This window comes from Castanea sativa, chromosome 8 (genome assembly GCF_040712315.1).
Source record: "Castanea sativa cultivar Marrone di Chiusa Pesio chromosome 8, ASM4071231v1".
Taxonomy (NCBI): Eukaryota; Viridiplantae; Streptophyta; class Magnoliopsida; order Fagales; family Fagaceae; genus Castanea; species Castanea sativa.
Window position 1 is genome coordinate 21,735,328 of NC_134020.1, and position 14,504 is coordinate 21,749,831.

The window sequence follows — 14,504 nt, forward strand, 5'->3', positions numbered from 1 at the left end:
CATAGGCTTTTGGGTATGGATTTGCAAAAATGGGCATTAACACTTCTTAAGACTTAATATCAGAGTCATTTTTTGTTTTTGTTTTTTTTTTCTCTATGTCAATGAGTAACTTCTTAAGACTTAATATACAAGAAAAATTTAAGAATCAAGGGGCAATTGCCCCTCTCCCCTTTTAGCTCCGCCCTTGGTTACAAGGCTTCGAAAAGAAAAAATGATAATCGGCAAACTTAAAGAATGTAAATTATATTCTCAAGAAAGGAAAATTATTGTCTACTCCCAGAGTATTATAAATACGTACTTCCTCTTCTTACATATGAATAGTGAGTACCTACTATTTATGTGAAAAGGGGGAGTACCAATCTATAGTACTTTGGAAGTACCTAATAATTTTCCCTCAAAAAGAAAAAAAAGTCACACCAAGTCATATTTAAACGCGTAATTTGTTGAACGGATGGCTAGAATATCTTATCGTCCAATATAATATCTGGATTCCATGTGTTTGTAATACTATCATATCTAATTAAAATTGAATTAGATTATTATGATTTTTTTTTGGTTAAAAAAAAGGAGTTCAGCTTGTTATATTAAAGCTTTATTCAAGCATTCAGGCCCATACCGGTTATAACGGTCCCTTTCTTTCGGCCACGTATACCGCACGGACAAGCTGATTGGACCTTAACGTTGATGGACTTAATTTAAACCTTGTATGGGCCCAAAAATAAAGGCCACCCATAGTTTCTGGAGTTCCAGAAACGGTTTCAGAGCAGCCCAGGAAATATGTTCTTCGCCTTTGAATCTTCGATGTTCTTCTTCTTCTTCTTCTCCATCAATATTCAGTCTTCACAGGTTTGTTCACACTCTGTGCAACCCATTGAAACAAGTAGAAAGAGATGCTTTAGTTTGTTAAACGGATAGGATTTTGTTAGGACTGATCTGCTTGTAACTGAGTTCTAATTGAAAATGATCCTTCTTTCAATAACCCATTCTAATTTCTAAGTATGTCACTCCAAAACCTCCTCAAAACCCTGAAAACTGTGAAAAGAAGTCACCGTCCAAACTTTTCCCCTACCCCTAAACCATACCAGGAGATAACACAAATTATCTCTAAACCCCTAAAACCCTCCTCAGCTTCCAAACCACTCAGCACCACAACCACCACTTTCCTCTCCAATCTCAACCCCACCACACTGCTCCATGTTCTCACTGACCCAGAACTCAAATCCTCTAAATGCTTACGTTTCTTCAATTTTCTCCTCCATAACCAATCTCTCTTGTCCTTCAAACCTGACCTGCAAGCCCACTTGACCTTAATTTGCAGGCTTCTTAGGGAAAGAAGGTTCTCAGATGCTGAGAAAACCATGAAATCTGTCTTGGTTTGCCAAAATCCCAGGTACCCATTTTCTGTTATTGCCTCTACAGTTGTGAATTGTTGCAACGATCCAAAAGTTATGGCCAAGTTTTTCAATTCTATGCTTAAGGTTTATTCGGATTGTAAATTGTTTGATTTAGTTTCTCAAGATTTTGATTATATGAAGAATAATGGAATTGAGATTGATGAGAGGACTTGTACTGTTCATTTGCTTGCACTTAAAAGTTGTGATCTTTTGCAGTTGGTTTTAGACTTCTTTTATCGAATGGTTGAATCGGGTATTGAGGTTTCTGTGTATTCTTTGACAGTGGTGGTGGATGGGTTGTGTTGGAGTGGAGAGGTCAAGAGGGGTAGGGAGTTAGTGGAAGAGATGATTGGTAGAGAAATTAAGCCCAATATTGTTACATTCAATATAATGGTCAATGCTTGTGCCAAGAGATGGAATTTTGAGGAGTTGGATTTGGTTTTGCTTTTGATGAAAAAGGAAAGAGTGGCATTCAATGACCATACATATAAAGTTTTGATTGATGGGTTCACGAGTTCTGGCAAGGTCGATGAAGCTAACAAGTTGGTTTTGGAGATGCATGATAAAGGTTTGAAAGTGGATACTCATTTGTACAATTTGATTATTGATAGGTATTGTAGATTGGGGTCTATGGATAGTGCAGTGTCGATGTTTGGTGAAATGACTGATAGGAGTGTTTTTCCTAACACTGATACATATTGTGCTCTTATAAGTGGTCTTTGCAAGGCTGGAGAAATGGGGCTGGCAATGGCATATGTGAATATGATGCAGAGTAAAGGGATGGAACCAGAAAATGTTATGTTTAGTATGTTAATTGATGGTTTTTGCAATAAAGGGATGGTCGCCGAAGCTTTTGAGGTGCAAGTTCTGATGGAGAAGAAAGGATTTGCTACTGATTTAACTGTGTGTGACAAGATAGTGAGTGGGTTATGTAAGTTGAATCGGTTTGAGGAAGCAAAGAGGCTGCTGAACGTGATGGTTAAAAGAGGTGCAACCCCAGAAATTGGGGGTTTCACCATGCCATTTGATATTTGAAGCAGACGGGGGCTTTTTTGTGGAAGGGAAAGGGCTGTTTTAGAGGATGGAGCAATGGGCATGTGTTCTAATATTCAGCACTTCGATAGTTGGGAAAAGGAGGGAATTGCCAAGACGCTTGTGACTTAGCGGTATTATCCAATTCTCCGATGAAGGAGAACTTGGATTCTAATCTCCTTCCCCAAACATAAATGTAGCCCATATGCTTGTAGTTGAGATGAGAGGAAAGGGGTTATGTTGGCCTGGACAAATTCTTAAATTAGAGTTCCTGGAAACTCTTTTGTTGCAGAAGGCAAAAGATTCACTAAGCTATTCTGTGACACATATATGGCCCCAATATGAGGATGCATACATGACAAAGTTTTCAGGCTTGTCAAAGGACTGGCGAGTGGCAATCAAATGAAGCTTGGGACATGTATGATGAGATAGTAGAGAATTGTTAAAGGTGACAGGGCCGAATCACCTCCCTTGATCTTGGGCTTCACTCGGCTAAATATATCGTATATGAAGTAGAAGCATTTATCTTAGACACAGTCACACAGTTGGAGCAATTGCTTCCCACCTGGGATTAGCAAAAAAAAATTGTTTATAAATAATTAATGAATAACGGTGTTTAATAAAATTGATTTCTGCTATTAATTGTGTTACTTTTTACTTCCTCTTATTTACTTGGGGTAAGGGTAAAAAACTTGACAACTGGGGAAAGCTAGGTTTTCGGTTTTCCTCCAAAAGAGATAGACAAGCAAATAATTCAAACAGTACCGGACCGAAAGAAGAAGTGACATGGAAGTTTGTAGCTAAATAGAATTTCTCACCAAACGGAACAAACTTTTGAACTCAAAACATTCCCTATTGCTTCACAATTCACATAATCCCACCATAAATACGCGTGACCATCGTGTCCTCCAAGTTCAACCCTTTAAAGTAAAATGCAGCCCAACAATTCCAGCGACCAAGGAATTCCATTCCGGTCAATTCTCATCCACTCCCTTTGGCTCACTATCGTTGGCATTGTCCTCTTCCGCCTTGCCACTGCCAACACACAAGCACTTATCTACATCAAAGTTTTTGCTATATCCGGTGCAATTATCGCCACGGCTCCTTGGATTACACAGCTTATCGTTTCAGTGGCAATTATAATTTTATACAAAGTTGGAGTTTGTGATCTAACATGGCTAGTGAAATCTGAGGTCTCAGGTTGTGGGAGTCGGAGAGAGGCTGATGAAGATTTTGATCAAGGTGCAGCTTTGCATAGGGTTGTTATTGCTCGTGGAAATGTTAATGTGCCGCGTGGAGGATATAATCTTAGAGACAGATTTGGCATGTTTGTGCGAGTTAATGAAAGAAACGGTCCTCAACTGCAGAGGAACATGACGGTTTGATCCTAGGCTTTGCTTAATGATAACAGAGTTTGTTTTGCACATTTTTAGTATTATACCATTGCCAGATACCTCCTCTGCTCTGGTTGTCTTTGTTTGTTAGCCTTTTTCTTGCTCCATTTTTTTTGCCCCAATTAATGTGAAGTTATTTAGTGAACAATATATGGGATCAACTAGGCAATTCAGGGCTTCCTGTTTCTCTAGATATAGGTAATTTGGTAACGAAGGATCTCAAGTCTTTTTAAAAAAAAATATGTAACAAGTAAATGCAAATATATTATGAGGAACCCATCTAAAATTTTTAGCCTCTTGTGCCTTCAATATTCAACAAAGATCTAGTTCTCAACAGGATTTTAACAAAGATGGTTTTAGCATGTTCATATAGTAGATGTAAATTTGATGGAAGATTTGGTCCTCCAATGAAAAGCGGAGCTGTTTATTGGTAAGCTTTGACTAATGATATGTAAACTGAGAGAGTCTTTTACCGGACTTAAATCGTGGCTGGCAGAAAATGCAAGCCTTTGTGAGCCGTAAGTGCTGGCATTATAGATTATCTTAGGGTTGCTAATCCCATAATTTAAATCTAAGAAACAGGCTATTAATAATAATAATAATAATAATAATAATAATAATACGGCCCATTTTGCCTTTTCAATCCCACAAGGTGCAAATCAGAAGGAGATTCTGACCTACAGTTGAGAATCAGAAAATTTATTTTCTCCTATACCTTTTGTGGAGTCAAACATGTCTAAAAGTTACCTCACACATCAAATGCCCTCAGAACCACCTTGAACTCAAAAACATAAGAGCGGATATACTTTTTTAACTTTATCATTTTTATCTTTTGCTCCATGAGCAACAGAGCAATCCTATGGTATACGTATATACATTATAATGGTCCGTTTGAATTGAGGGGGGAAGAGGAAGAGTAGAGTAGAGTATATTTAATCCAAAATTAGCCTATTTTCAGCCAACTCTACTCTACTCTACTCCACTCCACTCCACTCCACTCCACTCTCCCTCCTTCCCCCCTCCATCCAAACGGGCCCTAAGTTTCTAACGTAGACTAGAAGAATGATAGAATCACTCAGTATTAACTCTTTTTGGCAGGATCGCCAAGTATTACCTCTTCCAGCTTTTCAGTCTCTTCCTGCTCTTTGGAATCACCTTCTACCAGAGCTTGATCTATTGCTATAGTATTGAGTGGGCCTTGTGGGGTTCCAAAAAGTGTAGTGAATATCTGCCTATGACATTCATCACAAAAGTAGACGTAGGTAAAATGGCCCTCATATGGGAGCTTATGTACCGCAGCTCCTGGTAGAACCCGGTGCACAAAATCAGTCATGGATGGCGGCACCACCCTATCATCCATCCCCTGTAAAAAGGATATCAAAAAGTTAGTGTTGATAGCAAATACTATACCTCCAAGTAATAAGTAAACATCTATTCAAAGTTCTGTGAGTTTATAACTGATCTTCTTGTTGTCTCATCATCTTATTAAACATTAACAACATTAATCCAAATGTCTCTACGGAAAAAAAGTCCATCAGAATTAATAATCAGGCTACTTTAAGCTGATGATGTCCAAGTATCCATGGAATGCTAGAGAATAAAACATTATTCAATCAAAACAAACATTAAGCAAATGGATATGCCACTAACCTGCCATAAGTGTATTGGGCCAAGGAAGCCTGTATATTCCTCTTTAGCTTCAGTGAGCATAGACTTGAGCCAATTGAGCAAGCCTTTCCCTCTTTCTTTCTTCCGCAATTTAAGGTCTGCAAGGCTGAAACCCCAATTTGAGACCTGTAATGCAGCTTCCTCCACAAAGGGTTTTGCATTTCCCTGCCTGATTGATTCTTCCACATCCCTTTGCCAGAATTCTTCATAAATTGGGTCCTCCATCAATGCTCTGTCCTAGAAAGATAAGCAATGTCTTCAATAATGACGCATACAAGTAAACAAGCAGCTAAATAGGCTTATCTAAAAGAACCAGAAAGTAAAAGCCTCAGAACTGGGAGCTAATTCAACTACGTATTATAACAAATGTCTTGCAACAATGCTTTTCTCCAGTTTTAAATGGAAACAGCAGCATCAATCCTCTTTTACCATATAGCCTACAAGAAATATTGTGTAATCTACATAAATCACCAGCACTATCCCTGTATCTTCACACACACACACACACACACACAGCCCCCTCAACCCCCCCCCCCCCCCCCCCACCCCCACCCCCCATTCCTTCTCCCACAAGGATAGAACACACCATAAATACAGGCTTTCTGAATACCCCAGAAGGAAATTTTCCACCCCGTTTATGCTCCACTATACAAGGGATTGTTCTTACTCATCTCTACTAACAGCATAGAGGCTACTGGCATATAAAAGGACATATCAGCCAAGATTTCACAGGTGTGTATAACTCCCTTCCAATATTTGAGAGTAATGTGTTTCAACTGAAATTGCAAAAGTGCCTTACTGGAGACGAGGAAAGACGGGAAGGGAAAATAAAATACATCAGCAACTATCAGAAGACATCAAAGAGTAGTGATGGTACAAGGGTCAAATTTGTAGATAAATTAATCTAAAAGAAATTATTGATGATAAAATGGCTCACCCTCTTTCCCAGCGACAATGAAAGCCACTTATCAATCTGGCCATGCTTTCCAGACAAGAAGCTTCGATGGTAGAAGTAAGCGAGAAATCTAGGAAACCTCCGAGCTAAAATGTACATAAATTTCCTCTTTCGAGTCCACTTCTCCCAAGTTCCACGTCTCTCTTCCTTAGTCATGATTGTATCATATGGATTAACCATTGGAGCAAACATGGCTGCACCTGTTATAATACAGAAAAACTATTCATTTCCTCAATCATAAGTTCTGGATCATGGTCATGTTATAAAGTATTCTATCCTCTTGATGAATTTAGATTATTTAAAAAATGCAATTTCATGAATGAGCTCTAGCTAGAATTGCACCTCCTCCCCTTGTAGGAGTTGTGGGTTCAAGGGTTACCCATGACCCACCACCAGGTGCCCACATTACTTACCAATAAAAGAAATTGATATCAACAACGTACCTATTAAGTAAGGCATCTTAATTCCTAATATGTCAAGACTTGTTTATATTGACATTGATTACCAAAGTTAAACCAACAACTTGCCTCCTTTTTTTTTTGTTGACAGTTTACTAGTTCACTTCCTTCAACAGCAGCAGACTTTGGGGCTATGTCACCAGTATCAAGAATATCAAATCAATAAAAAGTGGCTTCAACCACACAGCACTTTTAGATTTTTTTACTTTACCATGCTAAATGTAGTTACAGCCTAGGATTAGTGCATACTGTCACCTCCTCTGTTGGACTTAATTAATTTTTTTCCTAGCCACTGCACTATTCATGCAAAGCTTTCAACTAAGTTAAAATCTAGTGACTACATGCGCAATTTTTCCCCACAACTTATATATAAGAACAACTTTTCATTTTTCCTTTGATAAGTAATAATATAATATTTAAGCTTAATTGATGGCAACTAAAACTTGTCTTATGCAAATATTTTAGTCTCTTTATTTTGGGGGGAAGGGGGGTTGTGGAAATTTCTTTGATCAAGCCCTTTACCAACTGAGGAGAACCTTATAAAAATAAAATAAATTTAAAAAAGTGATTTCCACCATATTTATTCTGCATGAGGAAAAGCAAATCTATATCTATATAGTGTGACTAGTGTCATTACATTTCACAGGGAAAGGTAACCATGACCAAAAGATCTAGCATTCAGGAAACTCAAAACTCCAGAAAGGGACAAATACATATTTCCTTCATAAAAACCAAATAAATGGTATATATTATGATTTTATTTCATTCAAAGAGAGGGCCATGTATTATTGACGTTCCACATTCTGGCCAAGCTAAGCTGATCAAAACAGATTTTGGATGGTAAATACCTGCAAGTCTATCAGGAATGTATCTGAGTGCAGCCCAAGCATGCATGCTTCCACTTGAGTATCCCACAACCCAAAACTTGTCATTGACACCAACAGCATTTGCTAAAAGTAACATGTCCATCGCTGATGACTCAAGATTTCTTTTCGGATGAGGATCACTCTCACCAAAACCCGGAAGATCATACGTTATCAAGCGAATGCCAAACTCTTCCAGCAGTGAAGCCTTAAGCCCAGGTATTCCTAATAAAAAAGACAATACAGAACTTAAAAAAAAAAAAAAAATCAAAACATGTGGCTGATTATACACTAACACCAAATGTTACTCAAATCAACTGTCAAACTGTATTCTTTCATTGCTGCCATTGTACAACCTGCGAGCCTGGAGGAAAGGAAAGTATGTGGAGCAATCATAGAAAATCTAGCTCTTTCAGCTGAAACACCTTGCTCTTTGTATGCCAAGTATCTACCATCTGGAAGCACTATGAGCTTAGCACTAGGAGGATGTAGGTACACTTTCTTCATCAACGGGACTGGGGAGGTATCCTGTTCGGTATTAATTTTCAAGGCTGCAAATTAAGTAACCATGTCAGAAATTACTAGAGGCTAGAAGACATATACAAAAACATACAAGCATCTCAGGTACATACATAACAAAAGCTATACTCTAAATGAACTCTCAATTACAAACACTAATCATTAGGTTTTGTATCTTAGGTTCCTCAATTAAATTCAATTATATGGCCTTGGAAGCTGTAACTAACTAACTAACTATAAGCAAGGAAGTGCATTGGCCAATAAGCCACATGGTTCAATTTCATTGGGAAACTTAAGGTATAGCACCTAAGTAATTGTACCTAAGTTTTGTCATATGTATAACAGTTTTTCTATAAATTTGAGACAAAGAAGGAAAGGATTTGAGTTGCAATTAAAATCCCATAAAACATACTAGGAAAGTATTATAACAAAACATCATGAAACTACTTATTACAAAAATAAGATAGGATTTGAAGCCAATCAAAATCAATCAATCATCATCAAACAAAAAAAAATCCAAACATTCGCTAAATCCCAAACAAAGATTAAACCCAAGTTCTTTTGTCCCAAAAAAAAGACATTCCACTTTCTAAGATCCAAAATTAAAACAAAAACATAAGTATTAGAAACAGAATTACCTGTAAAAGCAATGAGAGAGACAAAGAAAATGACTAGCCATGAGTGCAAGGGGTTCTTATCTTCAGGCAGGAACTGATTGAAGAACCTAAGATTGTGACCAAGTCTCTCACAAAAAGGCTCACCAATGTTCCTCCACAAGTAAGAACCCTTTCCCAACTTTCTAGCAATGTAGGAGTCTTCTCTGACTACACTCTGTCTCACTATATCCCTGCACCCTTTTCCTAACGCCACCGTAATCTCCGCCGCCGCCTTCATAAACTCCGTTACCTGATCCGTCAACGGCAAGTCCTCCGGCACCCTCACGTTACTATAAGCGCCCGACATTTCTCTATTTCTACTTTACTAGTTTTTGTATGGGTGCTCAAAATGAATAGTAGTAAGAAAAAGAAAAAGAAAAAGAAGAAGAAGAAATGGAGTTTGGGAATATTGATATTGGTTCATTTCGTGGAAATGTGGAGGAGAGTGGGTGTGGGGGCAAGTTATAAAAAGGCTTCACTGCTACGCAAAGGTGGAAGAGAGTAGAGACAAGAGAGAGAGAGAGAGAGAGAGGGGGACCAAAAAAGTTTGACAAAGATAGAGAGAGGGCCAGAAGTTTGGTGAGAAAAATACATATAGAGTCCGTTTGGATAGAACTTATTGCTGAAAACTGAAAACTGAAAACTGAAAATACTGTACAAAAATAATTTTTTAATGTGTAAAAATTACTGTTCATCCCAAAAAGTACGGTTCATTGGCCTAAAATCACTGTTCATGGCCAATGAACAGTGACACATGCGCGTGGAAAAAAAAAAAAAAAAAAAAAAACTGCCCAGACGTGGACGCAGCCTCCTATCCAAACGCATTCATAGTGGTGGCTTGCTTTTGTGTTTGTGGGTTGGAAAATGTGGAAGGATTTAGCCGTTTCTTTTGGGGGGGGTATTTGCCCTTTTTATTTTCTTTTTGCTTACTTTGGGGACTCATTTCATTCCCAATCCTAAGTGGATAAGATAAGATAAATAAATAAATAATTGTTAGAAGTTATTATCACTTTTTCATTAAAAGTTTACAAAATTTTGATTAACTTTTTAGCCAATATTTTATTTGAAGTTAATTCTCAAAAGAAAAAAAAAAAAACTTATTTGAAGATATTATTATCATTTATTTTTTAACTTCTTAAAGTATTTAGATAATAAGTTTGTTAGTTTGAGACATGAAGTAAATTTGAAAGACTAAAGTCTAAGACACTACTTCCTTATTTAAAAAAATAAAGTTATAATTAATTTTTTTTTATAAACTAATATGATAAATATGTATATGGATTAATTTTTTGACTATATCTTATTTATTTTGTATAATTTTTAAAGCATCAAATTTAATGGGTATATTTATACTTTTAGATGATTTTTAACAGATTAAAGAAAGCCAATTTAAAGGCATGGATTTATTTATTTGATTATTAAAGTCCTATTTTTTCCTATATGACAATTAGATCTTTGTCAACTTTTTAATGAGTAAGCTTTTTACTGATCCAAACACTTGCAAAATGTGATTTGTGCTATATTTAAAAATTAACCTATAAATTTGTAGCTTATATACAATTTTATTTTTTATTTTTTATAATTATGACTTTTTATTTTAATTTAAAAAATTCATATTGATCTAATATTTTGGGAATGGTACAAACTATCAGGCATGAGTGGAGAGTGAGCTATGAGGAAGGAGTGATTGACACTTGACAGTAATTGCGTGAGAGGACTTGGGGGAAAATTAACGGTGTGGGTACAATCCACGTGGAGGAGATGAAGTTACGTCGAGCATTATTATTATTATTATAGTAATAGAAGCGGCGGTTGCTTATGCTAGCATAAAACGGTTGGAAATAACGGCCCTGTTCGATTTTCTGTCCTATCCTATTTCCTTTGCTCTACTCTCTTTGCCTTGCGCGTGCATTGCCCACCTCACACGTTACAAAACACAATGCCACTAATCCATACATCATAATTAAGTAAAATTATTAGCTTCCATAAGAGCATATTGGAATTTGGAAGGACAATTTTTATTGAGCTGCTTACCTTTCTCTTTTCTTTAATCAATTAATTTATTACTTAAGCATTGGTTAATTTAATACCATACAGCTACAATTATTATCAAGGCCATACGCCTGTAAAGGTTGTTTAGGCATCACTTAGAGAACACAACAAAAAGGTTACATCAACAACATATATAGGAAATGTGTGGAAGACCTTGTTTCTTAGCTCGCTCCTGCAATTGTTTATTGATTTATTTATTTTTTGCTAAAGAAATTGTTTATTGAATTTAGAAAATTGGGATGCGTTGACTATTATTGAGTACATGGTTATGTTAAATAAATTTGAGGAGATGATACGAGACTCATAACCTCACTTAGGCCAAGGAATGAGATTAAATGTTCTTTAACTGTTTTGCTAGAAAATTTTTTGTAAAAATAGTTTTTCACATTTTTTAGTATTTGGTAGCACAAAAAAAACTGGTTAACGAAAAACTATCTTTAGTCAATGAAAAATCTATATAAAAATAAGGTTTGTTTTTTATAACTTGTTTTTTTAAAATTTTTTTTGGAAAACAATATTTCTCTCATAGTATGCTCTCTCACTCTCACTCTTTCTCTTTTCCCTTTTCTTTTTCTTTCCTCACACCCTTACTGTCACTAACTTTGGTCTCTCATCTTCCATAGATCTCTTTCCTTCACTCTCTCTTCATATTTCTCTTCCCCTTTATATCATAGTTCTTTGAGTAGATTTTTTTCTCTCATTGCTCAGTAATTATTTCATCCCTCTCTACCAACTTGCAAAAGAGAACATATTTGCAGCAGTAATTATTCATTCATTTCTACCAAAATCCCAATTCTTTACTTTGAATTTTGATGTGGGATGAAACGCTCAGACCGTCCCTGGACGGTCATCACCTCGGCAGCTGTCCAGGAGTTATCCTCAGGACGAGGGTAACAGACAAGGCCGTCCAGAGGATGATAGCTAAGCTACATCCTTCGTCCAGGGGATGCGCGCGGCCTGCCCCGAGAGGACTCGTCCACATAAAGCTTTGTGGACGAGTATGCTACACTTGGAGTTATCAGGCACACTCGACGAAGGAATTACAGGACGAGGAGATCATACTTAGAAGAATCTCCGAATATACTGTGACAATCCCTTATCCCACGCATAACCGTCATGTATCCGTTGTGAAGTAGAAGTGTAACTCCTAAACAGTTATGGCAGTTACGTTTAATCCTCCTTGAATCCAAGAGAGGTCTCAATTTCGATAACCGTTCATGAAGGCACTATATAAAGACTGATTCAGACAAGACAAAGGTATGTGAATTTTACTCCAAAAAAGTTGGAACTCCAAAAATATAGAGAGAAAAACTAACTTTGCCATCGGAGGATTTTTGGCCGGCACCCCCGGTCACCTTTGATTCGCTTTTCTTTTTTCTTCAGGCCGCAGAGAGAGCAAGTGGTCCTTTCAAGTCCGAAGCATCCAAACCTCTTACCGATCTTCTTTGCATCATCAGTTGGCGCCGTCTGTGGGAACACTTTAGTGTTCTCTTCGTTCGGTTGTTGTTCTGTTTTCAACAATTAGTCCTTCCCAGACAAAGGGCTGAATGGTTCGAACAAGATCAAGGGCTACAAGCCCAGGCCACCAGGAGAGTAGGGATACTTCTAGCAACCCCCTTCGCGATCGCAGATCAGCGCCTGTCGTGCAACCACCCTCCATTTAGCATATACAGTCCATGGCCGCCGCTATGGCGGAACTGACACGTCAAAACCAGGAGTTGAATAGGGAGATCAACCTCAGGAGGCAGTGCCAAGATGGGCATGCGGATAGACGGGCACCGAGTCAGGAAGGTGGAGGAGAAAATGTAGAGTCCAAAGATCAAACAAGGGGTACCGCTTCAAGAAGGGTGCCGCACTTGGAAAAAGAAATGGACCAGATGAGAAAAGCCATGGATGAAATGAGGGAAAACATGAGGCGAGCAAACCCAGTGGATGATATGGTTCATCGAACGGACTCCCCCTTCACGGCTTCCATCAGCAGTCACCCCCTACCTCCAAAGTTCAAAATGCCTTCTCTGGACTCGTATGATGGAAATCGCGACCCTTGCGATCATATTGCAACTTTCAAGATGACCATGCACCTACAAGGAGTCCCGGACGAGATTATGTGCAGAGCTTTTCCCACCACACTTAAGGGACCGGCACGAGTGTGGTTCGGTAAGATACCCCCAAACTCGGTGGGATCCTTTGAAGAGTTGAGTAAGTTGTTTGTCAACAATTTCATTGGAGGACAGCGTCACAAGCGTTCCTCCTCCAACTTACTGACCATAGAGCAAGGGGAACATGAGAGTTTGCGATCCTTCATCACCCGTTTTAATAGGGAGGCCCTAACGGTGGACGAGATGGACGACAAGCTATTACTGGCCGCTTTCCACAATGGGGTCAATTCTGACTTGTTCATTCATAAGCTCTATGAGCAGGAGCCGCAAACCATGGCCGATCTCGTCCATTCGGCCCAGAATTTTATGAACGCTGAGGACGCTATCATAGCCAAGAAGAGAAAAAGGGCAGAACGTTCGGAAGCGGGTCACCACCGTTATTCAGATCAAGGACCTCGTCCAAAGAAAGCCCGGGTAGACGAGAGGAAAGATAAGGATGGTAAGAAGGCCAGTTCCTCCGCGAGGAATCAGCAATACACGACCCTGACTATGCCACTAGAGCAGGTTCTTATGCAAATCAAGGATGATCCGTCCTTGAAGTGGCCGGAAAAAATGAAAGGAGACCCCAACAAGCGTAATAGGAGCAAGTACTGCCGTTTTCACAGGGACCATGGGCATGATACGGACGAGTGCTTTGACTTGAAGCAGCAGATAGAAAATCTCATTAGACAGGGAAAATTGAGGAACTTCCTTGGACGAGACCAGAGAGATGAGAAAATGAAGGCCAAGGTGGAAGAATCATCACGCCCCCCCACTAGGAGAGATAAGGGTAATTGTAGGAGGAAACTCGACGGCGCAGTCGTCCAAGTCAAGGAAGACATACCTGAAGGTGGTGCAGAACATCCAAATGTCTGGACGACCTCCTATGACGAGGGAAGTAGACCAACAGGCTGTTACGTTCACGGACGAGGAGGCAGGACGACTTCACCACCCACACGATGACGCGATAGTCATCACCCTACTCATCTCTGGCTACATGACCAGGAGGGTACTGATAGACAATGGCAGCTCTGCAGACATTCTCTACTACCCCGCATTTCAACAAATGAGGCTAGGACGAGATCAGCTTCGACCAGTGAACTCGCCGTTGGTGGGATTCGGAGGAATGAAGGTGCAACTTGTGGGCACCATCACGTTGCCAGTGGTCATCGGAACGTATCCGCAGCAGATAGCCAATGAGGTAAATTTCCTTGTTGTTGATTGTGCATCGTCATATAATGCAATTATTGGAAGACCAACTTTGAATAGCTGGAAAGCGGTAACCTCTACCTACCACCTGTCCATCAAATTCCCAACCAAGCACGGAGTAGGCCAGGTACAAGGAGACCAGCTGGCTGCCAGAGAATGCTACTTA

The 14,504-nt window shown here is 38.9% G+C and overlaps 2 protein-coding genes across 2 annotated transcripts; one reads left to right on the forward strand and one right to left on the reverse strand.

Annotated features, from left to right (window-relative positions):
- The first annotated feature begins 746 nt into the window (after positions 1–746).
- On the forward strand, positions 747–3,064 carry LOC142606922 (pentatricopeptide repeat-containing protein At2g28050-like). The gene has a single exon (XM_075778298.1). The coding sequence runs from the start codon at positions 999–1,001 to the stop codon at positions 2,427–2,429; it is 1,431 nt and encodes a 476-aa protein (XP_075634413.1). The 5' UTR covers positions 747–998; the 3' UTR covers positions 2,430–3,064.
- Positions 3,065–4,484: 1,420 nt separating this feature from the next.
- LOC142605619 (uncharacterized) lies at positions 4,485–9,386 on the reverse strand. Its single transcript, XM_075777045.1, has 6 exons — positions 8,922–9,386; positions 8,121–8,315; positions 7,750–7,989; positions 6,426–6,643; positions 5,471–5,725; positions 4,485–5,183 (listed from the first exon to the last, which is right to left on the reverse strand). The coding sequence occupies exons 1-6, from the start codon at positions 9,244–9,246 to the stop codon at positions 4,902–4,904; spliced, it is 1,515 nt and encodes a 504-aa protein (XP_075633160.1). The 5' UTR covers positions 9,247–9,386; the 3' UTR covers positions 4,485–4,901.
- Between the last annotated feature and the right edge of the window lie 5,118 nt (positions 9,387–14,504).